At 43.0% G+C, this 27,680-nt stretch overlaps 1 protein-coding gene across 1 annotated transcript in view; it reads right to left on the bottom strand.

The window, feature by feature from the left end:
• Window positions 1–27,680, bottom strand: part of Herc2 (HECT and RLD domain containing E3 ubiquitin protein ligase 2) — a 158,743-nt gene that overhangs the window by 61,514 nt on the left and 69,549 nt on the right. Inside the window, 24 exon segments of the mRNA XM_038313420.1 lie at window positions 2,113–2,204; window positions 2,295–2,400; window positions 3,195–3,385; window positions 5,141–5,280; window positions 5,390–5,498; window positions 6,610–6,735; window positions 6,826–6,994; window positions 8,323–8,421; window positions 9,585–9,721; window positions 9,813–10,080; window positions 10,304–10,446; window positions 10,723–10,866; window positions 12,072–12,210; window positions 13,038–13,268; window positions 13,582–13,778; window positions 13,852–13,999; window positions 14,410–14,591; window positions 17,716–17,898; window positions 20,252–20,444; window positions 21,243–21,430; window positions 24,886–25,077; window positions 26,530–26,681; window positions 26,796–26,932; window positions 27,007–27,180. Coding sequence (XP_038169348.1) covers window positions 2,113–2,204; window positions 2,295–2,400; window positions 3,195–3,385; window positions 5,141–5,280; window positions 5,390–5,498; window positions 6,610–6,735; window positions 6,826–6,994; window positions 8,323–8,421; window positions 9,585–9,721; window positions 9,813–10,080; window positions 10,304–10,446; window positions 10,723–10,866; window positions 12,072–12,210; window positions 13,038–13,268; window positions 13,582–13,778; window positions 13,852–13,999; window positions 14,410–14,591; window positions 17,716–17,898; window positions 20,252–20,444; window positions 21,243–21,430; window positions 24,886–25,077; window positions 26,530–26,681; window positions 26,796–26,932; window positions 27,007–27,180 — 3,840 coding nt within the window.

Consider the following 27,680-nt stretch of genomic DNA (forward strand, 5'->3'; position numbering starts at 1 on the left):
CATAAGGACAGAAACCACATCGTCATCTCAATAAATACAGAAAAGGCAGTTTACAGAGTTGAACTAATGATAAAAGTTCCTGAAGAAAAATAGGAATAAATGGAACAGATCCCAATACAGTAATATTGGCTATTAGATACGGCAAACTTAGAGTCAACACCGTACTAAATGGGGAAAACTGACATCTCCTCTACAACTGGAACAAAACAAGAGAACCTGCCTCCTCCGTTTTTATAAAACATGGTGTTCATCATCTCAGCTACAGCAACAAGAGAAAAAAATAAAAAGGGATCAAAAACTGGAAAGATTAATGTGCAGATGGCAAGACTCTATCTATACTTAAGACACTGTGAGTCTAATGGGAAACTAGAAGATCTGGTAAATGCAGTATGCAAAATAATAACACAAATATTAATAGATTTTATTTATACAGCAATAGTGAACTTTCTGAGAAAGGAACTCAGGAAAAAATCCTGTATACCATATTTTCTTAAAAGAGGGAGAGAAAGAATCTAGGAATAAACTCTCAGCAGAAGGTAAGTATAAGAACACTGAAGACAACACTAGGGGATTAAAACACGCCCAGGTTCCTGCCTTAGCAGAGCTAATGTCATAAAGACAGCTCTGTCACCAGGAATAATTAACAGGTTCAATATAATCTTCTTCAAAACTGTAATGATATATTAACTGAAGTAGAAATAAATATTAAACTCATATGGAAATATAAAAACAAACTGGGTAGCCAAAGTCATTCTATGCAGAAAGAACACTGCCAGATGCATTATAATATACGACCTCAAATTATTCTACAGAGCACTACAGTGACGAAAGCCACATGGTCCTGGTACAAAAACAAACACGTTAACAAACATAACAGAACGGAGACCTCAGACATAAATGCACACCGCTATTTTTCAAAAACAGTGTTAAAAACAAACACCGAAAAAAAAAACTTAGTAAACAGAGGATTGACACAACTAGATGCCCGCCTGCAGAAGAACGAGATCTTTATCTCTCGCCCTACACGCAACTTAAAGTGAACAGGAGAGCAACTGCAAACACTGAAATGGCTAAAGGGACGTACACAGAAAACATTTGGTATAGCTATACATGAGAACTTTCTACACAGAACACCAACAGTAGAGCTAAGAGCCCCAGAGCTAAACAGCAGAATGACTAGAAGCTGAAGTCTCTGCACAGCAAAGAGACCATGTGCAGAGGACACAGCCAGCTGAAGTCTCTGCATAGCAAAGAAACCATGTATAGAAGGGACACCAGCTGAAGTCTCTGCATAGCAAAGAAACCATGTGTAGAAGGGAAACCAGCTGAAGTCTCTGCACAGCAAAGAAAACAGCAAAGAGACCGTGTACAGAGAGCACAGCCATCCTACATGTATACAGAAAACCTGTCAATCGGACTTTTCAAGAGACACAACAAACTCAGATTCTTTCTGCAAGATATTTTATTATTACTTCACAGGTTCAGCAGTTGAAGCAAAGGTGCAACAACAAAGAAGCAATTTCAATATCACAAATACTGTCAGAAAATCTACCTTAAGGTAAAGATACTGGGTGTTGACAAATATGTATGGATGTAAAGAGTAACTTCAGCCAGGGGTGGTGGCCACACACGCCTTTAATTCTAGCAATCTGGAGGCAGAGGCAGGCAGATCTCTGTGTGTTTAAGGCCAGCCTGGTCTACAGATCCAATTCTAGGACAACCAGGGCTACACAGAGAACCCTGTCTGGAAAAACCAAAACCAATCCAAAACCAAAAAAAAAGAGAAAGGAAGGAGGGAGGGAGGGAGGGAGGGAGGGAGGGAGGGAGGGAGGGAGGGAGGGAGGGAGGAGAGAGAAAAGAAAAAGAAAAAAGTAACTCCAATCAAAGCTTTTTTTAGAGTACTAGGAATATGAACATATGCTTATTACCAAAAACAGGGAAAAGTGAAGTCGGTTTTGTTTCTTTCCCAGAAGTAATTGTATAAAATAAGGTATTAAGGAATGTAAATCATTTAAGAAGGAAAATACTCGGCTAAGTATAAACACATAGCTGCCATCCATGTGCTACACACAATCACACAGAAAGAAAACAGGTCACTACAACTCAACTCACCTCGGCACAGTCATTCAGCAGGGGCACAGTGGTGTCAGTTTGGTTGATATTAATAGTCTTTAATTCAATTAGGTTATTTAAGGAACTTCCACCTGGGGGGGGAAGAAAGGTAAAGAAATCAAACAAGCAATCTTTATTAAACATCAGAAGAGGCTTCTTTTAGAGTAAATGAATTCAATTACCTGACACCACAACCAGGGATGGCATGTAGCTACTGTCTGCAGGATCTACTATCATTTTTAATCTATGAACAAGAACATCTGGGAAAATCTCCAAACGAATCCAATGCTTTTTTTAAAGGGGGAAGAAAAAAAATACACGCTCAGTTACCAAAATTTAAGTTATATTTAGCTGCTAAAGTCTTCACTAGGTGCTAGCATGATGGCTCGGAGGACAAAGGCACTTGCTGCTAAGCCTGATGATCTGCACTCAACCCCAAGGAACCTACATGGTAGAAAAGCACGGGCTCTGACCTCCACGTGCACACACACAGACACACACAGACACACACACACACACACACACACACACACCAGTAAACAGAGTAAAATAAAACAATATCACTGAAGCCTGAACCTGAAGATTCACCCCTGCTCTGGAAGAAAAACACCCCTTCCCACCATTTGCTGATTCGAGCAGTCTCACTCCAAGCCGCATCAATGGTGCATTTACAGACTTCTGACCAGGATCTAGACTGCGTCCCAGAAAACTTTACCCTTCCCATCACATCTGCCCTCCGGGCACACAAGGTACAACAGTGTTAGCGAAACCCCCAAAACTCATTTGTATGCTAGAAAAACTTATAAACTGGAGTATAATAGGAATTAACATTTTACATATGAAAATAAAATAATTGGTTACTCAACTGGTCACTTAATAAAATCTGTTATTCATAGTGTTTAAAAAAATCTAACAATAATACACAATATACTAGTCTGTATGTTTAAAATTATTTAATGACCTGAAATTTAAAATGAGCGTTGAGAGGGTATTAGCAAAGCTAAAAGTTCTCAGTTCGATGCAAAGGTCTAAAATCCACCTTCTAAATCAGAATGTTTCCTGACACATCCCACAAACATTACCTTCCCTTGGGACCCAGATGATTGCCAACAGGGCTCACTGCCATCGATGAGACGAGAGGCCTGGTTCACAGAGGACGACACATTCAGACTCTTCACCATCCGCGACCAGCTGTCTAGCAGCATTCCAGGCTGACTGCTATGGCAGCGCTTCAGCTGCTTTCCGGAACGGCCACAGAAGACTGCAGACTGCCCTATTGCATGGTCAAACAGAGGACAGACACTATGGGACTGGACAGAGCCCCCAGGTCTGCGAAACCAGAGCAAAGCACTTCTAACTATGCTATTTTCAAATATCTTTAAATTTAAAAAGAGCCACTAATTAATACCAAAAATGGCTTTCAAAAGCTATCCAATATTATTTTGTATCAATATGAGAAATGTGGTCTGTATAATGCTGTAATTCATTCCACATAAATCTTCTCAGGCAGTAACAGGGCAATGTACTTCCAAACAACCCGTGTCAGTTCACAAAAAAATATTATTAGAACGACTTTTAGGATCTGAGAGAGTAGTTCAGTGGGAAAGGATGCCCCAGAATCAGTCTCTGGACTACAAAAATAAGAATAATAGAAATACTTTTATAAATGCAACTTTTGTAAAAGATCAACTTTGTATTTACACATCCATTAATGGTGAATTCGGAAATTCAGCTAGCCTTTCCCAAATAAAAAAATAAGACAAAACAAAGTAAAAAAAAAAAAAAAAAAAACAAACCCTCTGTTTGAAAGTACCGAAATAATGAAACAGAAAAGAATTAAGGCCGGCAACTAAAGAAGGCTAGGGACAAATGGAAGTGTGCCGAGGAGATGCGGCCTGGACCTGACAGCTCCCTTTATTGCTATCAGAAAGGCCCAAGAGGCTTGTGAGCAGCTCCAGGAGCTGAGCTGCATTTGAAATCCCAGCAGGAAACACAGACATGAGTGAACTATGAAGTGACGTCACATTTGGGAGGAGTTTTCTTTTCTTTGTTCACTAGATTGCAGCTCAACATACACTTATGTCAATGACAGCTGATAAAAGTGAGCTCACATAGGAATTGATCTCTAACATCTGACAAACCAACCCTGCTGATTAAAGGCTTAGTTCACCCCACTGTCTTCAGGGTTCAGCTGTGCTGGAATGTTTCATCAGAATGTGTCTTACACAGTTGGTAGTCACAACTTTCCACGGAATAGGTATACCAAGTGTTTTTATCCGTGTATTTATTCATGGCCATTTAAGGTTTGTTTTCCATGTTGGCTATTGTGAAAGATGTAGCCATTAACACGGGTGGGCAAGCATCTGTTTGTGTCTTGGGATGAGAGCAAGCAAGCAGACAGCACTCTTCTATGGCCTCTGATTTAGTTTCTGCCTTCAGGTTCTTGCTCTGACTTCCATGATTTATGAGTCTGTAAACTACAAAATTAAATAAACCCGTTCTTCCCTAAACTTCTTTGGTCATGGTGTTTTATCACAGCCACAGGAAGCCTAAGGCAGCAGGAAGAGGAAAGACAAGATGAGGAAGTTAAATGCTAATGTCTGTTTGGATGGACACAGATGGTTTTGGAAATATATAGTGGAGACAGTTGTACAACATCATACACAGCACATTCACTATAAATTTATAATGGCAAATTCTAAGCTCTGTGTATTTACTTCAATAAAAATACATAATACTACAAATGAAAACCTACACCACCAACTTCCATTGCACCCAACTAAACATAGATGCACTCTTAGTTTCTGGAGCTGATTCTAACACTTCCTGGAAACTGAGACAGGCAAACCTTACTACTCTAAAGGAGAGAAGGCAGGGAAAGGGGAGGAAATGGATCAGACTGCCCCTTCTCTCTAACTGTGCTCCCTCTGCAACACTCCCTGTACACACATGAACCTAACGGCAGACTTCAGTAGTTACTTCACGAGTGGGACTTGATGGAGGACGAAGTACAAGCATTCAGCTCTACCTGGCTCATTTATCCTGCCGAAAGTATGTCTGCTGTTGTGTTTCTTTGTCTTGAAACAGGTTTCACAGAAATCAAAGTCATCACAATTTCTGCACTTGAACCTGGATCCATTGATAGGGAAGGTCTGACAGCCATCACACCTGTTTTTAAGAAAGACGATAAGAAAATGATGAAGTCAGTCTTAAATAACTTTAGAAGAAAACTCTTCCTCCTCAAACTGATCTAGTAATCATGAAACCAGAAACTTACGTGACCCCTGGATGAATACTGGGCACCAACTCCATTTCAGATAGCAACCCAGTCCAGTGAGACTGCTGGGGGAAATCCACAATGATGTCTTTCCCGTTGGCACTGAAAGCTAGCACAGGACAGGAACTACCTGAGACAACTTTACAGTCAACATAAACCTACAGCTCAATACTGCAGCTCTGTGGCAAATGCTGTAGGCATTCACATCCCATAAAGAATGCTCCTTAGCAATGAGACGGCACCTACAGTCATCAGCCAGCTCCAGCAGAGCAGGAGTGAGCACCTTTTTTTAATTAATTTTTCTTTTTTGACTCTGCTGATGCACCAATCAGAAGGTACATATGCTCAATATACTGTAGTTTCTTCTACTTGTGCTTATAATCTCCACACTAACGAGTTTTTAATTATAAAGGTCAAAAGCTGCTTAGTCCCCTCACATATTAGGAAATAAACCACATTAACAATGCTAAAACTTTCCATCCTTTAAGAACAACCCTGTCAAAACACTGATTTAGCAGCCATAAACGCTTTTTTAAACATATTCTTGTTTTGATACACAAGAATCTTCTAAGCAGCTGGGCAGTGGTGGTATATGTCTTTAATCCCAATACTTGAAAGGCAGAGGAAGGTGGATTTCTATGAGTTCGAAGCCAGCCTGGTCTACAAGAGCTAGTTCCAGGACAGGCTCCAAAGCTACAGAGAAACCCTGCCAAAAAAAAAAAAGAGAGAAAAAATATGTTCAACAAAAAAATTAAAAAAAAAAAAAGCTGATAGGGTTTTTCTGTAGCTTTGGGACCTGTTCTTGTAGACCAGGCTGGCTTCAAACTCACAGAGATCTGCCTGCCTCTGCCTCCCAAGTGCTGGGATTAAAGGTGTGCACTACCACCACCTAACTAAATAAATAATCTTTTAAGGAAAGAAAAATATTTATAATAAAAAGTAAAATATAAGCCGGGCAGTGGTGGCACACCACCACACACAAGTCCTGGGAAAGCACCAATATTCTGGAATCCAAGCATTTAAACATAAAATAATGGTGACACTCGTCTGTTTAATCTGTTTTGTTTAACCTGGCTATTTTTATGTCTTTTATTTCTAGCCTTTACTATATTTCTTAGACATATTCATCAAACTTTTGATAGCATAGTAAAAAGAAATGTTAATGCATACAGTAATAAAGGAAACTATAGTCTGTAACAAAGCATTCTGTTGGCTGTTACCTTTCACGAGCCCCACACTTTGATGAGTTACAGATCCCCACTTGTATTTTGGTGTGGTCACGGAAGCTTTGACCCGTACTTTATCACCAATCTTGATGTGAGACGAAGAACTCGGTGGAGGATAGCCTAAGGAGTTCATTGGCAAACACACTAAGATTAGTGCTCATTTCTGGAACCGTGTCTCTAATATAATGTGTTAACAAGGAGTGTGCTCACCTATGAGTTCAACGTGGATATACCTAACCCAGTAAGTACCCCCTTTCTGCTGCCAATCACACTGCACATTGAGGTCATGCAATCCATCTCTGTCCAGCTTGATGACTTTGCCCACATCACCTTCACACACTTCTTCATATGTTCGACAGCATCGAACCATCATTCCGACCTGAAATTGAAATGCAAAGTGCAGTCAAGTACACCTAGACAGAAGATACAATGTAAAGATTTTATTTAGGACCCAGAAATAAGCTAAAAATATTGCACTGGTTAGTTTGTCAACTTGACACAAATTATAGAGTCACCAAAAGACAGAACGTTAATTGAGGAGCTGCTTCTTCCATCAGGCTCGCCTGTGGGCATATCTGTGAGTCATTTTCTTGATTAATAATTGTTGGAGGGGGGCAGTGCAACCCACCGTGGGCACTGCCACTCCTGGACAAGCAGTGGGGAGCCGTAAGCCGCATTTCTGCATGCCATCTGCTTCAGCTCCTGTCTCCAGAGTCTTGCCTTGAGTCCCTGCCCTGGTTTTGCCACTCGACAGACTGCGATTGGGGCGCGTGAGCCAGATCAACTTCTGGGCTGATGTCTTATCACAGCAGCAGAAAGCAAACTAAGATAAGCAGCACTTGGCACAGGTGGGACCAGACCTCGCTGGAAATATATACATGAGCCTGTATCATCTTCAGAAGGAGTAACAGCTCAAACACAAGCTACAGCTAATAAATCCATCATGGTGACAATAACAAACCAAAGCTTCTTGGTCTCCTTCAGCTGACAACCAATGCATCACTGAGAAAACTGAGAGACAAACTCTAATATCACTGAGTTTAAACATGGTGCTTACTCTGCCTTTCCTCCAAGAACTGTAAAACAACTAGAGCTGATTTTAAAAACAAAAATCTATCAAAGAAAACTTGAGCTAGTAAATCCAAAAACATTAAGTAAACTAGAAAATCACCATCACATGGGCCTATAATGGGTCTAGGTTTGGGGAACTTCTTGAAGAACAAGCAAGGTGAATGTCCACCCAGTAACAAACACCTGTCAACATAAGAATCTAATAAGCCTTCCTACCAAAGTCTCAGCATGAGTCCAGACACTCCCCAGTACTACTACATGTTCTATTTAACCTTCCCAACATAGATCTAATCACTGTCCCAAGGGCATGCTCTCTGGTCTCTTCTCATTCCCATAGTATCGGTTTCTCTTTCTAATAAGCAGATCTTTATTTTTTTTTCATTTTTTTTTAAAAGACAGGATTTCTCTGTAGCTTTGGAGACTGTCCTGGAACTCACTCTATAAACCAGGCTGTCCTCAAAATCGCAGAGACCCTCCTGTCTCTGCCACCTGAGTGCAAGGATTAAAGAGCAGTCTGACTGCCTTCCATTCCCAGGATGGCAGGCCCCCGCAGGGCGAGGACCTCTGTCAGCTCAGCTACTGCCCAGCATATGGGCGGTACTCAAGCACTGTCAAATAAAGACAAACAAGGCCCACCTGAACGTTCTCTCTCACATACACAGCATAGTCGTCATTACTTAGGAAGTCAGCACGCTTCTTGTAAGTCTGGCTCTCAGTCACAACAGCACCAGCAGCCTAAGTGACATAAACACAAAAACAAGTTGAGAAAGACACATAAGAAAGACTGTCAGCTGGGCATGGTGGCACACACCTTTAATCCCAGGAGGCAGAGACAGATGGATCTCTAGAAATTTGAGGCCATTCTGGCCTACATAGTAATTCCAGACCAGTTAGAGCTACAATGAGACCCTACTGATAAAAATACTGAAATCCATAATATAAACAAATGCAGTATTCAATACTGTATTTTCATTATAAAAATCTTCTTACCTTAACAGCAATAGCACAGTATGTAAAATAAATTTTTGTGAAAAATGTTAAATATATTATATTAGTGTTTTGCCTGCATGGATGTATGTACACCACACGCATGTCTGGCATCACAGAGGACAGATGAAGTTACATATGGTTGTAGGCCATCATGTGGGTAATGAGAATTTAACACAGGTCCTCCATAAAAGCAACAAGTGCCATAATTCTAGGCAAAATGAATCTTAACAGTTTGCAATAAACAAAAACTTTCCAAAGCTTTTAAAAATGAATTTTATAAAACAATTGTTTCAAGTCAAAAATCACTATATCACACAAAACACGATTTTTTATATAAACGGTTGTCTTTACATGGGCTGTCAGTATGCATCCCAGGCTTCTGCCTCAGTCTCCAAAGTGGTATTAAAAGCATGCAGCACTATGGCATGTATTTTTGAGTTTTAAAGACAGAGGATATTGATATACTTCCAAGGCTAGTCTAAAACCATCCTTGAACTCATGATCCTCTTACTATAGAGGGTTCAGCATATTTATTTGTATTTTAGCTAGACAATGTCTAATAATGATGCTGCCAGGAACAGCTTGAACTCTCAGCTCAATCAATCCTCCTTCTTTCAGTCTGCAGAGTGACTGTGACCACAACAGACATGGCCCTTCAGTGTCTTCTAAAAGCTACCCAACAGCACTCAATTGTTATTATTGGTTTCTTTGAAAACTAAGAGAAATGTCATAGAGAAAAACCAATCATTATCTCAGCGGCAAAAGAAACAACTTTGTTCTGTATACAGCAGAGCTGTGGGTAAATCCTGCACAACTGACCACAGGGCATGCACTGGGTCTTTAGAGGGATGGAGAAAAGTAACATATAATCATCGTGTAAGTCTGGTAGGATACGTGGAACCACTGACCACAGGGTAAGGGGTATCGTCCACATCTTCCACCACCTCCTCGTCTGAATACTCGTCAGATACTGTGTCCGCATCCGAGAACTCTGTAACCTGGACATCAGAGTGGTCCAGCAGCCACCCAACCAAGGCTTCCACACCTAAGAGCAAAAACACTCAGCTGCCTTCAAGACCAATAGCACTGAACTTCAAACCCAAAAAGAAGCAAGCATGTACAAGAAAAAATTATACCAGGCAAACCAGACGCATTCCCGGATGTGCCGGAGAGCGACTTCAGAGCAAACTCTATATTCTTCCTAGGAAATCCCATTTCCATGAGCTGCACCACAATAGGCAGAGCAGGGGCTGGCGACTGCCTGCGCTTCTTCGCCCTGGCAAGATGGATGTGTTGTACGGAGACTGGGGTGGTAGCTTCACTGGAGCTGCAGTCTTCACAGCCTGGACTGGAAGGGTGTGTGGATTCCACAGCCAAGCACTGACAGAGGGCCAAGGCAGCAGCCTAGGCAAACAAGGAAGGTTAGGAGAAGGGCCCTCGACCATTGAGCAAAAGGGAACGCCCAGCATCTCTATGAGCTGCACTGCAGAGCACAGATGTACGAGTGCATCTCAAAAGGAATTAATAAAGCACGTAGGGAAGGGGACTGCTTCAGTACAGAGCTAGTCGGTCAGTCATTCACAGTTAAGCATACCCAGTTAAAGCTATCAAGGTTAGACAAGTGTACCTCAAGTTCCTGTTTATCAAATATGGCTTTCACAGGAGACGGCTGGGTGGCTGAGGACAATAACTGCTGCAGGAGGATCATGGGAGGCTGTGGCCCTTCAGGCGACATGTCCCCAAGGTCAGGGGATGCAACTGCTCCATCATCTGAATTTGAAAACAAAATCTGTATATTCTACTTCTCAACAGTCAACCCACCTCTACTGAAGGTAGTGTGCTGGCCCGCCTGCACTGTACACAGCCAGGCATCAGAGTCCTCAGACACACAGGTCTTACAGCTGACAACTGCATCTGCAGCGCAGCCAGGCCACACACAAGGCTCGCACTCTCCTTTTATGAACTGCTTATTCATGCTCTTTGTGCATGTTTCTACTAGAGCATCTTTCTGTCGCATCTACGTAAAACTCCCAGTTAAAAAGATACCTGCATGTAGAGTCCCAGGCTCCTGAACAGCTGGCTGAGACAGTATCTGCCGTAGTTTGTCTTGGTGGGAAAGCAGCGCCCGCCCTGCTTTCAGGATGTACAGCTTCAGCTGCTGGCTGCGCAGCAGGTCCAAGTCTACTTGTCCTATGGAACAAAAGAACCCAGTCAGAACCAGATATCCAACTCATGTCCTCTTCACCATGCATGCCATCTCTACAACGGGAAAGCAATGGCGTGGCTTTCAGGAATGAACTGATTACCAACAACTGTGACCTCTGAACCCTAGGTCTCCTTCCTTCAGCGCTCTAGATATCTAATCTAATGCACTGAACTGAAGACTTTCCTGACATTATTAAATGTTTTCCAAATTACTGAAATTTCAACCAGACACAAATAAAACATTTTCATATTTTCTTGCAATATTCCTAGGAGAAATTTTGTCAGAAGCATCTAGTTTAACTCAAGCCATTTCCCTAGAATGAGCTCTCTGATCCAGTGATATGAAGCCACGCCACATGTGTCTGACAGCAGACCAAGGACCACAAAACAGCCTATGCAGCAGAGGAGCAGCTTTCCTAAGCAGTGGGTGCAGGAGGCCTCGGGGACAGCACAGCAAGTGTAGGCTGAGAGAATGAAATTAGGTGAGTCCTTGAGCACTAAACTTGGACCCACAGGGCAGACCAGTTTGTCCACCATGATGACAAAAATGGAGGCACCTGGGTGAACACAGACTGAATTTGAGGCAAATTGCTGCTATAGTCACAGGCCCTCCACTCAGAGTTGTGAACTGCAGACTCAAAATTGTAGGTTTTTACCATCACATACGTTGGAGCAACAACAAATATAGAGAGTAAACAGGGGGAGTATGTTCAAAGAGGAGACAGAATGAGATGGGGTTACGAGGGAAACCACAAGATTTCAATGGTATAAAGAGCAAGAGAAACAGAAACAAACTCTGAGTATAACCAAAGGGCAGGAAGAGGAAAATCCCAAGAGTGGTTACCCAGACTCAAAGGGAGGAAAGGTTTTAAGAAAGCTTCCCACCACAGTTAGAGACAAAGTCAAGAGAATCCAAAGACAAAGCTCTTTGGGGCTGACCCTGAGAATGTCATGAGTGGAGAAACAAACCCGATATCCTAAAAGTCTGCTAAGAATAGATGCTGGCAGTTCGAAGTGATGGGGTTCCAAATCTGAAGTCAACAACAAACCTAAAAGTACTTTATATTCCTAACTATAGCTGACAAGTGCTATGTGAACTCCAAGACTCCAACAGTCACACGAACCCACTCTGATAAAAGGGCAAGTAATGCCAGTTCAGATTATTTTACCATGGAACACTATGCACTGACCTGCAAAGACCTGTTTTGCTGATTTCTTTGTTTTGTGCTTTTCCAATTTGCTTCCAGCAAGGTTCACCAACTCAGCCCAGACAGAAAGCATGGGCTCTGTGAAAGGCAGGTTGTTGACGCTAAAGGCCACAGCAGGGAGCTGAAGAAAGGGCACAAAATCCTTCAAAGAGTTGCTAATGAGATTAACAAAGTCTGAAATTTATTAAAGCATGAGTCCTGAATTTAAATATGCATACTCCAAGTCATGTCCTGCCTGAGGATAATTCTGAAAGATACTACAGGAAAATAAAAGTACACATATAACAGATATACTCTATGTGAAGGTTTTCTTTACCAGTTCACCAACACTAATATATCAGGGTAGTAGTTATAATCTAAGACTTTTTCTGTACATTCCAAATTTACTACATGTACTTATTCCTATTATAATCAAAAATATGTTTTACTAAAAAATATACAGTCAAATTGCACTTGGGTTACATAGAATTATATAACCTTCTCTATTGTCCCTAAGGCACGGGCACTTGGATTACATAGAATTATATAACCTTCTCTACTGTCCTAAGGCACGGGCACTTGCGTTACAGCAGCTAGCTAAGCTATGGCATTCCCCATGATTAAAAAGCATTTTTCTAACTAAAAATTGTTTTAAAAAATCATTTTTAGAAGCCAAATTATTCAATAAAAATACATTTTAGAAACTCCTATTTTAAATACTTAAAATTACCTTATAGAATGTCAATCTCTTTTTATGTCTAAAAGTCCCTGGCTGTATGCTCCCTGAGATGGGCCTTTCCTAGAAGTACAAGCTAGTGCAGGAGGAAAGCTTAGCGCAGGAGGAAAGCTACGTGAACTCCTGACTCACATAGATAGCTTCCTAGAAGACAACACAAAGTACAGGTTCTAACATTACACACCAGTTTCAGTGCCACCCCTGACACTCGAGAGCTCCGCCAAGCTACATACCGGTTTGAGCTGATTCAGCGGGCAAACTCGGCACATCCGCATGTCGCAGAACTGCACAGTGATTCTGCCCTTCGGGGTGATGCGAGTCACTGTGCCCTCTCCAAACTCATCGTGCATGACCTGGCCTCCCAGGCGCAGCCGGCCATCGATCCCTCCAATCACAGCCAGCACTGCCATGAGGCCCCCCACTTCCAGGTTCTCAGAGTCTGGGAAGTAGTCCTCCAGCAGAGCCTAGAATGGAGACAGTGAGTGTGAAGTGTAGTTGAACTCAGGTCCTTTATCTCATTCACTATGTATAAATTCACTTTAGGAAACAGAGCATCACTACACTGTCCCAGACTTGTGAGCTCAGGCAAACCTTCTAACTCAACCTTTCAAGCAGCTGGTACTACAGGCATACACCATGCCTATCTGAACTGTTAATTTCTTTAATAGTTATTTCCATCAAAATGCCCTTAAGTAAACATGAAAGAAAAATACTTCGTGTTTAAAAGATAACTTGACCGCTAGGATCCCAGCACGGTGCTGGAAACCTGGAACCCACCCTTTCTGAAGTCTTCCCAGAGCAGCTGTGTGTGACGGAGCAGAGCTGGGAGTTAATGTATTTGTTGATGAGGCCGTTCCACTGGGTGAGCGAGTGCAGAGTGCGGAGCAGCCCCACCACCTCCTCAGCCAGAGTGCTGCTGTGAGTGGCAGTCAAGGAAGCTTGCGGCCGCGCCCTCCGCTTCCTCAATGTGGATTCTGAAGCAGAGAGAAAACCAAGTTGCACAGCACTCACTAAAAAGGGGCATCGAGGACAGGCACCGCCACTCACCTCTAAGTAATGGGACATCAGAAGAACAAGTAGTGAGCAAGCTGCCCAGGAAGCCAAACAGCTTTTCCACCAGACACTTCATGTCCCGGGCCCTTTCTGTCTTGTCCCATGACGGAAGAACTGCTTGTAGTAAATGGACAGCTAAGATCTGCTCAAACACAACACAAAATGACAATCGCAAAAGAAGACATCAGACCGCTTTACCTTCTCTTTACTTTATCCCTTAATGAAATTAACAATCTGCAACTTTGACATTCATGATTAATCAGATGGTTAACAGGAAAGACTATCAGGAATTCAAAATGCGTGCATTTAAGTGAAACTGTTCTTTAAACTTAATTCCTCGCAACCGTGCTACTATTTCCATGGGCAGATAGATGAGAGCAATTGTGAAAAAGAAGCTTATTTAGCAACTGGAGGGACCGCAGTAATCAAGAACCTCAGCAGCCAAGGCAGGAGATTCCTGTGGCTATTTTCTCCATGAAGAAGCATGGTTACCAGGTCTAGCTTCACTCAGGACTGCCCTCAGTGAGCTGGGTTTGGCTAGCAGCACATTACCTGCCTCTGCAGGGAGGCGGCAGTGAAGGGCGCATGCCCCTCCACAACCTTCATGAGCAGCGTGATCCACCTTGGGGAGCTGAGGGCCCCACAGGCCTGCGGGGTGAGTGCGATGCTCCGGACGAAGCCCAGTGTACACCAGCTCCGGTGCTGCTCCCTGCACACCAGTCTGTCTGGAGGAGCTGCCAGAAGACAGAGCACGCTTGAACCAAGAGTCCAGAAACCAAGCATGAGCACAACCCTCACAGTTAAATAACCTACCAATTCATTTTGGGCAATAAGCTGCCTTACAAGGGGACTCAGAGAGGAGTGGAGAAAGGCTTTAAGTTGGCTCAAAAAACATTTCATGGCATTATTTTAACCCTTTCAAATGCTTGCGACTCAGACTAGTTAGCCTACTTACCCTGTTTCTACACTTCTAACAGCAGTAATTTACAGTGCGCAACTATTATACTTTTTAATCTCATGTGCCTTAAATGTCCCCACAATTTTGACTGACATCATAAAATGCCCAATTCAAGTTTACTTCGTTTTTTTCTTATGTAGCCAGAACACATGATCCTACCTCTACTTCTCCAGTGATGGGATTAGAGGGACATTCTATTATGCCCACGAGAACGAGGTTTTCTACTCCTCCTAACTTCCCAGTGTCCAAAGAACATGTCCTCCTTTCTACTCTCTCTCAAGTTAGGATGTGAAGCCTGTGGTCTGAGTTCCCATGGCGGCAGCGGCAGCAGCAACTCATCTTCCTCCAGCCCATGCTGCTTTCCTGCCCTCCAAGCTCACTAAGACCCATGTCTTAGCCAAGACACAAGCTCACATACTAACATTCACATATATACTTAAGACACTAACTCATAAAATTTCTGAAACATATTCAAATATTGTCTGCCAGTCACTCACACATACTCACACAAGCTCTCACCTTTACTACTACTGGAATCACTAGTAGACTCACAATCATACATTGCACACAGAATCTAAGTACACACTTTGCATGCATCCCTCCTATTTACACAGAAGACATAATGCGAAAATACGCATACACATCCATTTGCGCTCATCCACCTACGCACACATATGTGCTCACTTTCTCCCTCTATCACCAACGAAGCCTCCTCCCAGTGACACTCAAAAGTCTGACCTTTGCTCTCCTATGTACGTTCACAACAGCGACACTGACAGCATGCATGTGCTCGGCTAACACTCAACACCTGCTCCCATATCATCACAGCCATGTGTGCCCACGCTTACCCCCCAGCCCACACCCACACACCCTCGCTCTCGCTGGCACGGACACTCGTGCATGCTCATTACCGATACTTGGTTTTGCACTCACAGTCAGGAACAGACACTCCCTCCGACCACTCTCACACACTTGCAGCCACACAACTGGGACACACACAAGCACATTCCCACTACATCTGATGCAGCTACTTGTCCACTGACATTCCCATACATACACACAACCACACTGAAACACTCAAATACACATAACTTCATGCTTCCAACACAAGATCACTCATTCGGTGTGATTCTATTATTGGTTGCCAACCTGACCACCTGGAATTAACTAAAACCAGAGATGCTAGGTACAGCTGGGAGGAATTTTTCTTGATGGGATTATCTGAAGTAGGAAGACACTTCGTAAATGTGGGCCACACCTTCTGGTGTGGAGCCTACATACAGGACATGGAAGGAGGAAGCGTCCGTTCTTTCCCGCTCCTCGCTCTCACTGAAGTCCGTCACCTCACGGGCATTAGAGCCTACTTCTTTGGGGTTCTGGCATACACTGAAGGCCAGTACAGACAGTCAGCCTTGTGGACCAAACAACCACTGGATGCTTGATCTGTCTGTTGAAATAGCTGGTCCACAGTCTGTAGGCCATTCTAATAACCGTGGTTTTTTTGGTTTTTTTTTTTTTTCTTTTTTGGTTTTTCGAGACAGGGTTTCCCTGTAGTTTCTAGAGTCTGTCCTGGAACTAGCTCTTGTAGACCAGGCTGGTCTCAAACTCAGAGATCCGCCTGCCTCTGCCTCCCGAGTGCTGGGATTAAAGGTGTGCACCACCACTGCCCAGCTTGTTTGTTTGTTTGTTTGTTTGTTTGTTTGTTTATTGGTTTTTTGAGACAGGGTTTCTCTGTAGTTTTGGAGCCTGTCCTGGGAACTAGCTCTTGTAGACCAGGCTGGCCTCGAACTCAGAGATCTGCCTGCCTTTGCCTCCCGAGTGCTGGGATTAAAGGCATCCGCCAAAACCGCCCGGCTTAATAACCCTGTTTTACACTGATAGATTCATCCTGTCAGTTCTGTTTCTCTAGAGAACTCTGACACACTCGGCGATGGCAAACAAACTCTGTCTCCCACCAGCATTTACTCACACAGAGCTAACACACGCATGCATTCACACTCACAAACATGCTAACAGCTAGACATGCTCCAAATTCCTTTGACAGTCATACACACTTTCAGGCACACAGAAACATCCACCCAAGTTCAAGTGATATTTGCTGTTTTTACACTGGTACTCAGTCAGAACACCAGCATTTGATCCTAGTTGAAAATAAGGTCTCTGAGGATTAATATTAAAGACTGAGATAACATGCAGGAAGGGGGCTGGGCCTCAAATAAAATTTCCACAAGAGGACGTAAGTGGTGCAGAGTGCACAGAAGGCAAGGAGACCAGAGTGAAGTCTGCAGCACAAGATGTCCAAGAAAAGGCAAAGGGAAGGAGCAGGGCTCTGCCAAGAGCCTGCCATGAGGATCCCTGGTCTCCAGAGCTCTAAGGGAGCAGCATTAGAGGCTGAGTAGTCCTCACACATACACCTCCCCCCATCCCCATGCCCCCGCCCTCATTCAGTGCTAGCCTTGAACTCTAGCATCTATCTCACAAGCGGAAGGTGTAAATAGACTGGGTGAGGTCAACTGGTATCCCTGTAAAGAGGAAAATCTGAAGCACATGCACACAAACAAACACACACATTGCAGAGCAGAGTGTAAACAAGAAGACAAAGACTATGTTGACATACCTACAAGACAAGAACTGTCAAGCAAAACAGTATTAGAGAAGCCTAGAACATATTCTCTCTGGTAGCCTCAGAAGGAAGCAGCCCCAATGAGATTTTCTGTTGTTTGCTATACCTTGTCTATAATGCTGAGGTCCAACAGCCACAGGGGCCTTACTACACAAATCCTCACACACACCTGACTCACAGTCTCACACCCAGACTGTCCCACAGACACACAGATGTGAGAGGTTCACACACACGCATCCACACTGAGGCTCTGTGCTCATATTGATTCATGTCATACATAGCTTATCTGTTGTTCCGCTTTCCACTAACATTCTCAGCAGTCCACACAAAGTCTTGGTAGCCTCGCTCTGCATGACATCAGCGTGGACACCAACGGACAGACACAGAGTCTGCAGTAAGTTAATAATGCTGGTCAGCATCATCGCTGTGGGGTGGATGTTCCTGTCTCCTTGTTCAGCTTCTGAAAAGGACAGTGGAAACAAGAAACAGCAGTCCTGAATAAAATCATCTAGGGATGTCATTTAAGGTATTTAATACCACACTCTGTTTTTCTTTACAAAAACTGAACAAATTTTAGAACAGTTTCAGGTTCACAGAAAAATTAAGAAGATACAGAGATCTAACAAACTTTTTTTTAATACTAGAAAGGGAAACAGACCTTCACAAGAAAAAAGGAAACTTAAAATTTATTCTCTTTCTCCCTTCTTTTCCCCCCAAGAGACTCTCACGATATTACCCAGTCTAACTAACTCAAGTCCCTAGGTCCAAGAGATTCTCCTGTCTAAGCCTCCTGCCACTGCAACTGGCTACCTGACCATTTTTGTTACCATCTTCCTCAAAGAAAATGAGATTTAGGAGGAGGAGGTGCAGGAACAGAGAGTATGAAAGCTAGAGGAAAACCTCCAGTGTCTTTTTTCAGGTAACATCCATTTTGTTTGTAAAGACAGGGCTTTCACAGAAACTTGTGAATTGCTGATTAAGTTAACAAGTCTGGCCAATAGATCTAACACCAACCAGAGTTGGGATTACAAGCACACATGTCACCATGCCAATCTTTTGCTAGAGATCGAATGCAGATCCTCATGTTTACACAAGAATAATCACTTTACGAAGTGAGCTATCTACCCCACCCTAGAAAATGAGATTTCAGAGTAACATTTTGTTTAAGCAACCTTACTATATAAGCAATAAAATGATTCCAAAGTTTTGTATCTTTAAAAAGAAAATTTATCACCAGGCAGTGGTGGCGCATGCCTCTAACCCCAGCACTTGGGAGGCAGAGGCAGGCGATCTCTGTGAGTTCGAGGTCTACAGAGCAAGTTCCAGGACAGCCAAGGTTGTTACACAGAGAAGCCCTGTCTCAAAAAATCAAAACCAAACAAACAAAAACGACACGTTATCAAATGTCTAGGAGCTACATTTGGAGCAAAGGCAAAGCAGCAGCAACCCCTGAGCAGCCACGTGCATGGCCAGTCAGTCCAGCTGTGGGACAAGGAAGCCACCTCTCCCCTGGCTCACTCCACAATGACAAGTCCTCCCATACAGCTGGGAAGAAGAAGAGGCAACATGTGGTCCAGAGCCACACACTATAGCTCAGATGCTCTGACAGTATAGCTAACACCCACCCATAAGATAAGCACTTGTCATTTTAGTCTAAATGTGCATGCTCTGAGCCCACTGTAGTTTATGGGACAGCTTCTCTCACATTCCACCAGGAGCTCTCTTCTTAGCACACCCTCCAACTATCAAGGAATAGGGAGGAACTTAAAGGAAGCAGGTGGGGTCATGGTGTAGGAGGTTTTTCTGTTCATGTGTTGCTTTCGTTGGTTAGTGAATAAAGAAACTGCTTTGGGTCTGATAGGGCAGAACTTGGGTAGGCGGAGAAGATAGAACTGAATGCTGGGAAGAAGGGCAGAATGAGAGAAGCCATGGATCTTCTGTCTGAGATGGACGCCGGTTAGAATCTTGCCAGTAAGCCACAGCCATGTGGTGATACAGAGATTAATGGAGACAGGTTAAACTAATATGTAAGAGTTAGCCAATAAAAAGTTAGAGCTAGGGCTGGAGAGATAGATGGCTCAGAGGTTAAGAGCATTGCCTGATCTTCCAAAGGTCCTGAGTTCAATTCCCAGCAACCACATGGTGGCTCACAACCATCAGTAATGGGGTCTGGTGCCCTCTTCTTGCCTTCAGGCATACACACAGACAGAATATTATATACATAATAAATAAATAAATATTTTTTAAAAAGTTAGAGCTAACGGTCAAACTGTGTTTAAATTAATACGGTTTCTGTGTGGTTATTTCAGGTGTAAGCTATCCAGGTGGCCGGGACAAACAAGCGACCCGCTCTCCTTACAACAGGGCCATACCTTGAAGTTGGTGGAGGAAGAAACAAAGCGTCCTCCCAAACAAAATAAGTAAATAAATAGGCTTGTTGTTGTTACTGTTTCAAGGCTCAGCAGGTAGAGACATCTGCCACCAGTGACCCCAACAAATTGTCCCCTAACTTATCACATACAAGTAAGACACACAAACACACATATAAAAACAAATAAAAAGACTTTAAGATCCAATTTAACAAGCATACTGCACTCTATCTTCCGCCCCACTCTGGAAGGGCGTCAGTAAGCACGGAATAAAGGTGAAGGTGCATCAGTCTGTCCGGGCTTCATGTGTTTAAGGAGCAACCAGAGCAATGTCTTCCAATGCATCCTGACCACTTCTAACTCTGCAGAGGGAAAGGACAGCCACCCAACACATGAACAATGTGCCAAGCTACCTTGAACTAAAGGAGTCTGTGAGTCACCCACCTGAGTCATCTTCAGTGTCTGAGTCCTCTGCAGAGGGCTGTGATGACACTGGCAACTCCACCAGCTTGAGGTCGTACTTTCCTTCTTTACCCATTCTGTATGAGTTAGTGCTGCCCGTGTCCCACTGGACCCTGATCCAGCCATCCTCTCCCAGCTCACCAATTACACGGCCTAAGCCTGGCGGAGGCCCATCCTGAAACAGCAAAACCAAAGACCAGGTAAGAAAGTGACTGTCCTGTTCTGGACACACCATGGTTCCGGTATTAATTCTGTACAGAGATTTTCATTCAGTCTCCTCCTGACACAAATATCACTAAAAGATGTATAGATTCTATCATTGTTTTTATCTTGTGTGGGGTGGGGTGGGAGGATCGAGACAGGGTTTCTCTGTGTAACTGCCCTGGCTGTCCTGGAACTCACTCTGTAGACCACGCTGGTCTTGAACACAGAGATTTGCCTGCCTCTCCCTCCCAAGTGTTGGGATTAAAGGCATGCACCACAACTGCCTGGCAATCATATCATTTTTAAATGCCACGAAATCACAAGCTCATGTTCCTTTATTAAAGAAAACAACTCTGCCAACTAGGGGATTCTCTGAACAAAGCATAGTGAGTGTCCCAGCAGTCACAGAGGTCTTTCCAATGACCTTAATCACTTCCTAAGAGTGGGAACCTAGGCCCAAGAGCAATAGTCTGTCAAGTATCTCACAGAGAGAAAGGTGCTAACAGGACGCCATTACCTGATTTCAGACAATTTAATTTCTAAGAATATGGAGACCAAACCCATGCTTAGCAGGGTGTCTGAGAAAATCTATGTGACATCATGGGAAGGAAAATATTGTCCTCATGTCTTTTGCCTCTATTTTATTGCTCAGAAATCAATAACTAAGTCACCTATTAATCTTATAAGTCCTGAGTTCAGATAGCCACCTATTCCAACTTCCACTGATTGGTGTTAGATGTGCTAAGATGTTAATGACGGCTCTGCGTACCTGGTCACCCCACTTCCAGTCCACGCCTCTCATGACCCTGGTTCCAATCTTCATCATAGCAGCCAGTTCTGGCCCTGAAACGGGGAGCTGAACAGGAGCGGCTTCCCTCCTCGTTTCCTCCAACACTGTGGCAGAGGCTCCCCGGGCAGAAGCGCTCGCGTCCTCCTCCGCAGCGGCACAGGCAGGACCTGTCAGAGCGCCGGACAACAGCTGAGCCTCTCGTTAGCCGCAATCTCCTATTTTTACTATTTTTTAAAATCGCATTTACATATAAGTTGCATGTCTGAGCATGGGTTTGCACATGTGGGTACAGTGGCAGCATGGAGTCAAAAGAGGGCATCAGGTATCCTAGAGCTGGAGTTACAGGCAGTTGTAGACCAGCAAACACGGGTGCTGGGAACTAACTAAACTCGGGTCCTCAGCATCAGGGGAAGTACTCCTTCAACAGCAGAGCCATCTTCCCAGCGTCCAATGTGCTATGTTTTTACAGACATCAGAAGATGTGGTGACATCATATAATCCTAGCACTAAAGAGGATCATGAGCTCAAAGCAGACTGTTCTACACAAAAGGACCCTGACACACGCAGACACACATGACAGACAGACAGACAGTCAGACAGACAGACAGACACAGACACAGACACACGCACACACACACACACACACAGCACAAAGATCAAGAAGAACTGATCAGCACTAAGTTTAAAGAACTTATACTGGAGTCTCATCCCCAACCCTGCAGAAAACCATCTGCAAGTGTCTTTCCTCCCTCTCCATTCCCTGGGAACTGTGCAGACGCTGGCAGGACCCAGCCTTTCTCACCCAGCCTCATCCTCATCCTTTGTGTCATCCTCCAATACCCAAGAACACTCTCACCTGGAACTCCCTGGCCGCCACAGCCTGGGAACCCAGCAGGTGATCTTAACTTCCCCATGGCAAATCCGTCAGTCTCATCCGCAGCCTGTAGCACACCACATGAAGGGGCCTGGTCATCCTTTCTAACTCTAGTCTGTCAAACCTCTTGGTAGACCCAGCTTTCTTCCTTCTTGTGACCCACTCAGTCTCCACCTTTTAGCTCCTCTCCAGGCATCCATATCAGGCCCAATACCAAGGAATGGATTCTACCTAGGACTTCCAATGGCCACACCTGGCAGCAACTCAAAAACCCAAAAGGAGGGGGGCTGGAGAGATGGCTCAGAGGTTAAGAGCATTGCCTGCTCTTCCAAAGGTCCTGAGTTCAATTCCCAGCAACCACATGGTGGCTCGCAACCATCTGTAATGGGGTCTAGTGCCCTCTTCTGGCCTGCAGGCATACACATAGAATATTGTACACTAAATAAATAAATAAATAAATAAATAAATAAATATTTTAAGAAAAAACCAAAAGGAGGTAAAACTAAAATTCAAAACTGAAAAAGCATGAGATAAAACCGGTCTCACTGAACATGGCGGACAATGAGGGCTGCTGAGAAGTCAAGGACAATGACACTGGATTTGGCTCCTACTACACATACTGGCTTTGGGGGGGCCTGACCTGTTTGGATGCTCACCTTCCTAGACCTGGATGGAGGGGAGAGGAACTTGGACTTCCCACAGGGCAGGGAACCCTTACTGCTCTCTGGACAGGAGAGGGAGGGGGAGTGGAGGGAGGAGGGGGATAAATGGGAGGCGGGGAGGAGGCGGAAATTTTTAATAAATAAAAAAATAAAATAAAATAAAAAATAAATAAATAAATACTAACATACAAAGAGTACCACCGCCATCAACAACAAAAATACAAATAAATCAATGAAATGAGTTAATTCTTAATGAAAATCAGTAAGATTGATAAAAGTTTAGCCAAATTAGCCAAAACATGTAAAGAGAACATCCAAATTAATAAAATTAAAGTTGAAAAGGGGGCATCACAACAGACAGAAGAAATCCAGAGAATCATAAGGACATAGTTCAAAAACATACTGCACCAAATAGGAAAATCTAAAAGAAATAAATATATTTCTTGGTATATACCACCTACCAAAGCTAAATCAAGAATACACAAGCAATTTAAACAGATGTACAGTCAATAGTGAAATAGAAACTATTATTAAAAGTCTCCCAAGCAATAAATAAACAAATAAAAGCCAGGACCAGAGAGATTCAGTGCAGACTTCTACAAGACTTTCAAAGAAAAATTAATGTCAATATTCCTCAAATTATTCCACAAAATAGAAACTGAAGGAACATTGCTAAATTCTTTTGACCAAGGTCATAATTACCCAGACACCTAAACCATCTAATGACCAGAAGAAGCAGAATTCCAAACCACTGTAAGAGCCAGAGGAACAGGAAGCATGCTTTGAGACTGCACCTCTTAGGAAACTCAGGAACCCTGGACAGGCTGCTGTCTAACCCTAGACAAGGAACCAAGGAATGCTGAGAGGGAGAGAAATCGTCTTCCCAGGGAAGAACCCAGAATTCTTTTTTTTTCCCCACTTTTTAAAAATCCTTCTCATTTAATTGTAACAGAGCTTGTGCACAAACTGAACACTGTAAGACCATCCCAGTCTTCCAGTACGGGTGCCATTCACACTCTTACAGCCCCCAACAGTATGGCTCACTAGCGCTCACTACAGCTGAGAATACTTCCTTAGTAAACTGTTGGGTTTCTCTCATCCGCATGTCCCTACACTGGTTTCCTGTTCCAGTATTAAACAACCTGGAAAGAACAAGGGGCACCCTCCGAACTCCAGCATCCACCTCTAGCATTACCACATGACCTCAGTGTTTTCTCCTCTTACCATCAAAAGAGTCAGGGACAGGGATCCAAGAATTTATATACAAACATTATTTGCAAAATCACTCACTAAAGTAAAATGATAAAATACCCCAACTGTCCATCAATGGATAAGCAAAATGTCAAAGATGCAAATAATAACATTTCAGCCATAAAAAAGAATGAAATACTGACTTATACTAAAATATAAAGACAAAAGCCTACAAATTACGACAGCACTTACATGAAATCCTCAAAAACTGTAAATCCATTGAGACAGAAAGCCAATTTGTGGCTGCAGGGACAGGAATGTGGGATAATCAAGTGTGATGGGTAAACAGGTTGCGTTTGAGGTTATGAAAATGTTCTAAAATGAGACAGTAGTGACAGCTGCTCCAAATGTGACTGTCACCAATGGGGACCCTTCACCTTTAATCCCAGCACTCCGGAGGCAGAATCAGGAGGATCTCTGTGAGTTTGAGGCCAGCGTGGGCTCTATGGAGAGTGCCAGGCTTGGCAAGGGCATTTACATACAGTGAGAGCCCGTCTTAAAAAACAACACGGTCAAAGAGAAAATAAAGAAAACAGATGTTGATGTAGTACATTGTTCAGTTACACTCAGTCCAGTTAAAAGGCTAGCTTTTATGGGTAGGTGTGTATGTGTGCTGTGGTTAAGGAGTGTAGTGAGGAGTTGTAGCAGGCCTGTTTTTTATGCTGCCCAGCTCCCGGCCGCCTGGCTAGCTTATGTCCCGAAATAACAACACACAAACTGTATTCATTTAAACACTGCCTGGCCCATTAGTTCCAGCCTCTTACTCACATCTTGATCAACCCATATCTAATAAAGTCACGTTTTTCTAAAGGATCCAAGGTCAAAGCCAACCTACCGATCAGCTTCAGCGCCGTCTGTGTGAGGGCCAGCGTGCCTGAGTTGAGCAAGAGATCAAGGTTGTTTGCACCATGCTGCAGGGTGAGCATGCTGAGCATCACCAGAAGAAATCGAGCTTGTGGGATGGTCCCCAGACTTGGTCCCGCCAGGTTCTCATTGGTGATGGTTTGCAGGGGGACAGGCTGGATACCTAATGAGCATTAACATTCAGCTCAATTTCTCATTTATAGGTACAATGCAGCTGATTCACAACACAGTGGAGCTAGGTTATTATTTACTTATTTATTTATGTAACTTCTTTTTTTTAAAGTGGGTTTTCCCATAGTAACGGCAGATCTATTTTATTTTGTGATATTCTTACCATCTGCATACCACATACTGTGATCTTTGTCTTCAAGATAAAGTACAAAAGGGGGAAAGTTAAGTTAGTTTAGTGATAAATTCCAGTACAATTTTCACCAGTATTGTCAAACTGAACTCTGTAATAATGCCAGTGTTTAAGGGAGGAAGCTGAGCTTTTCCTGATTATACTGATTCAAAAATTCAGAGATTCTGAAAGGGTTTCCAGCAGTCTCAGCACAGAAACTATTTAAAGCTAGGAGTACTGGCACACACCTTTAATCACAGTGCTCTGGAGGCAGATGCAGGTAGACCTCTGTGAGCTGGAAGCCTAGCAAAGCATACAGAGTAAGACCCTGTCTCAAAAAAGAAATGAAACAACAAAAAAATCCAAACAAATACCAATTTAAAAGTTTGGGGATAAGAACCCCAAAGTGTGGCACTCCATACTACACAGTAAAACCCTAAGGTTAATATGTGTGTGTGTACTAATATACATACATATATATACATACATATACATATATATATATATATATACATATATATATAGCGCGCACTGGGCAAGGTAGTGCATGCCTTTAATTATATATATTTTTGATAAATATATGTATTATGTAAATATATATATATATATATTTAGCACTGGGCAAGGTGGTGCATGCCTTTAATTATATATATCTTTAATAAATATATGTATTATGTAAATATATATATGTAGCACTGGGCAAGGTGGTGCACACCTTTAATTCCAGTACTTGGGAAGCAGAGGCAGGTGGACCTCTGTTAGTTGAGGCCAGCCTGGTCTACAGAGTGAGTTCCAGGACAGTCAAACACAAAGAAACCCTGTCTCGAAAAATAAAACAAAAAATACAAAAACAAAACAAAGTGTATATATCATATTTTCCAAATATCTTTGGGTGTCTTTCACTTTACCACCATAAAACTAATCTTGCCATTTCTCTACAATGCTCAAATTACCTAGGAAATCAGTATTAGTGTAGGATACTGGTGCCTCAGAGTATATGGTGCAACACTCATGAAAATGCAGCCTAATTTATTTTATTAAAATATTGAGATTATGTCTTTTGCAAAATGTTCAAAGTTCCATTCTGAATCTGAAATAAAGCTAAATGCACCTAAGATTATTGTTCTGATGCACAAAGTTTCCAAAAGTGACTTTCAGTAAATCTCTACACTAAACACTTAAGATCAATGGCATGGCATTGCTGCAATCACAATCATTACCGTATTATCAGTTTTAAAATAAGGACTTTTAACTATCACGTTTTCTTTAGCTCACCCAGTTCTTTGAATTTGGCACTTGCATCCATCAGAACACATCGAATATTCTGAACTGCCCAAGCATACAGCTTGCCGAAAGTCACTTCCAGCAACATCCGATTGAAAGGTGGAATTAAGTCTACATCCTTCAAGCAGTCTGTAAGTGGTTCCCTTTCAAACAAAGAAACAGAATTAGACTCGCAACACTGCCAGACTTTTAACTCCAGAAGAACAGCAGTATGTTGCCAAGATTCCCATATTTGAGAAAAATTTATAAAGCTTTACCCTATATCAATTCCTTCAGGAATAAGTCTTTGCCATCCACAAAACATAGCATATTGCACAGAAGGAAGTAAGAAACTCTTGGCTGCCAGTTTCAAAATTGTATCTATCCCTTCCAGACGAACCTCTGCTCTCTCCAACTGCAAAAGAGGAGCATTTACAGTCAGTGCTCCGTCCAACTCGGTGTGAGGAAGCGTGCCACCCAGAGTCTTACCTGCTTCAGTAGGCACTTGCGCATTTTCTCCACGTCTACCGGCTCTTCCTTCAGGGCAAAGTCAACGATGGTACTGAGCAGTGCGGACTGTGGGTGAAGGCCCTGCACGCTCTGCTTTAGCCACTTGTATTTATGAACTCCTGTCACCGTGTTCAACAGCGGCTGCCATTTGTCCTAACAAACAGAACCGCGTGCTCCATTAGTCTATCTACTAACATGCGCTCTAAACAATGAACACTAGCGGTGTTGTTTGCTCGTCTGGTTATCACTAACAATAGGACCCAGGACTTTGCAACACAAGCAAGAAAAGCACCCGTCACTGATATTTTAAATTGAGTAACAGATTACTTTTTAAAAACATTAATAGCCTCATGGACCAATAGTTTCTCAAACAAATAAGGAAATGAATGAATGCTACATAAAAAAAAAAAAAAAAAGCCGGGTGCTGGTAGCGCACGCCTTTAATCCCAGCATTCGGGAGGCAGAGGCAAACAGATCTCTGTGAGTTTGAAGCCAGCCTGGTCTACAAGAGCTAGTTACAGGACAGGCTCCAAAGCTACAGAGAAACCCTGTCTCGAAAAAACAAGGGTGGGGGCGGGGGGGGGGGGCACACTACAGAGCCAAAACCAAAAGGAAACAGTTCTCTGGCAGTGTGACTAGACAGAACACTGTCA

The sequence above is a fragment of the Arvicola amphibius genome, chromosome 12 (genome assembly GCF_903992535.2).
Source record: "Arvicola amphibius chromosome 12, mArvAmp1.2, whole genome shotgun sequence".
Classification (NCBI taxonomy): Eukaryota; Metazoa; Chordata; class Mammalia; order Rodentia; family Cricetidae; genus Arvicola; species Arvicola amphibius.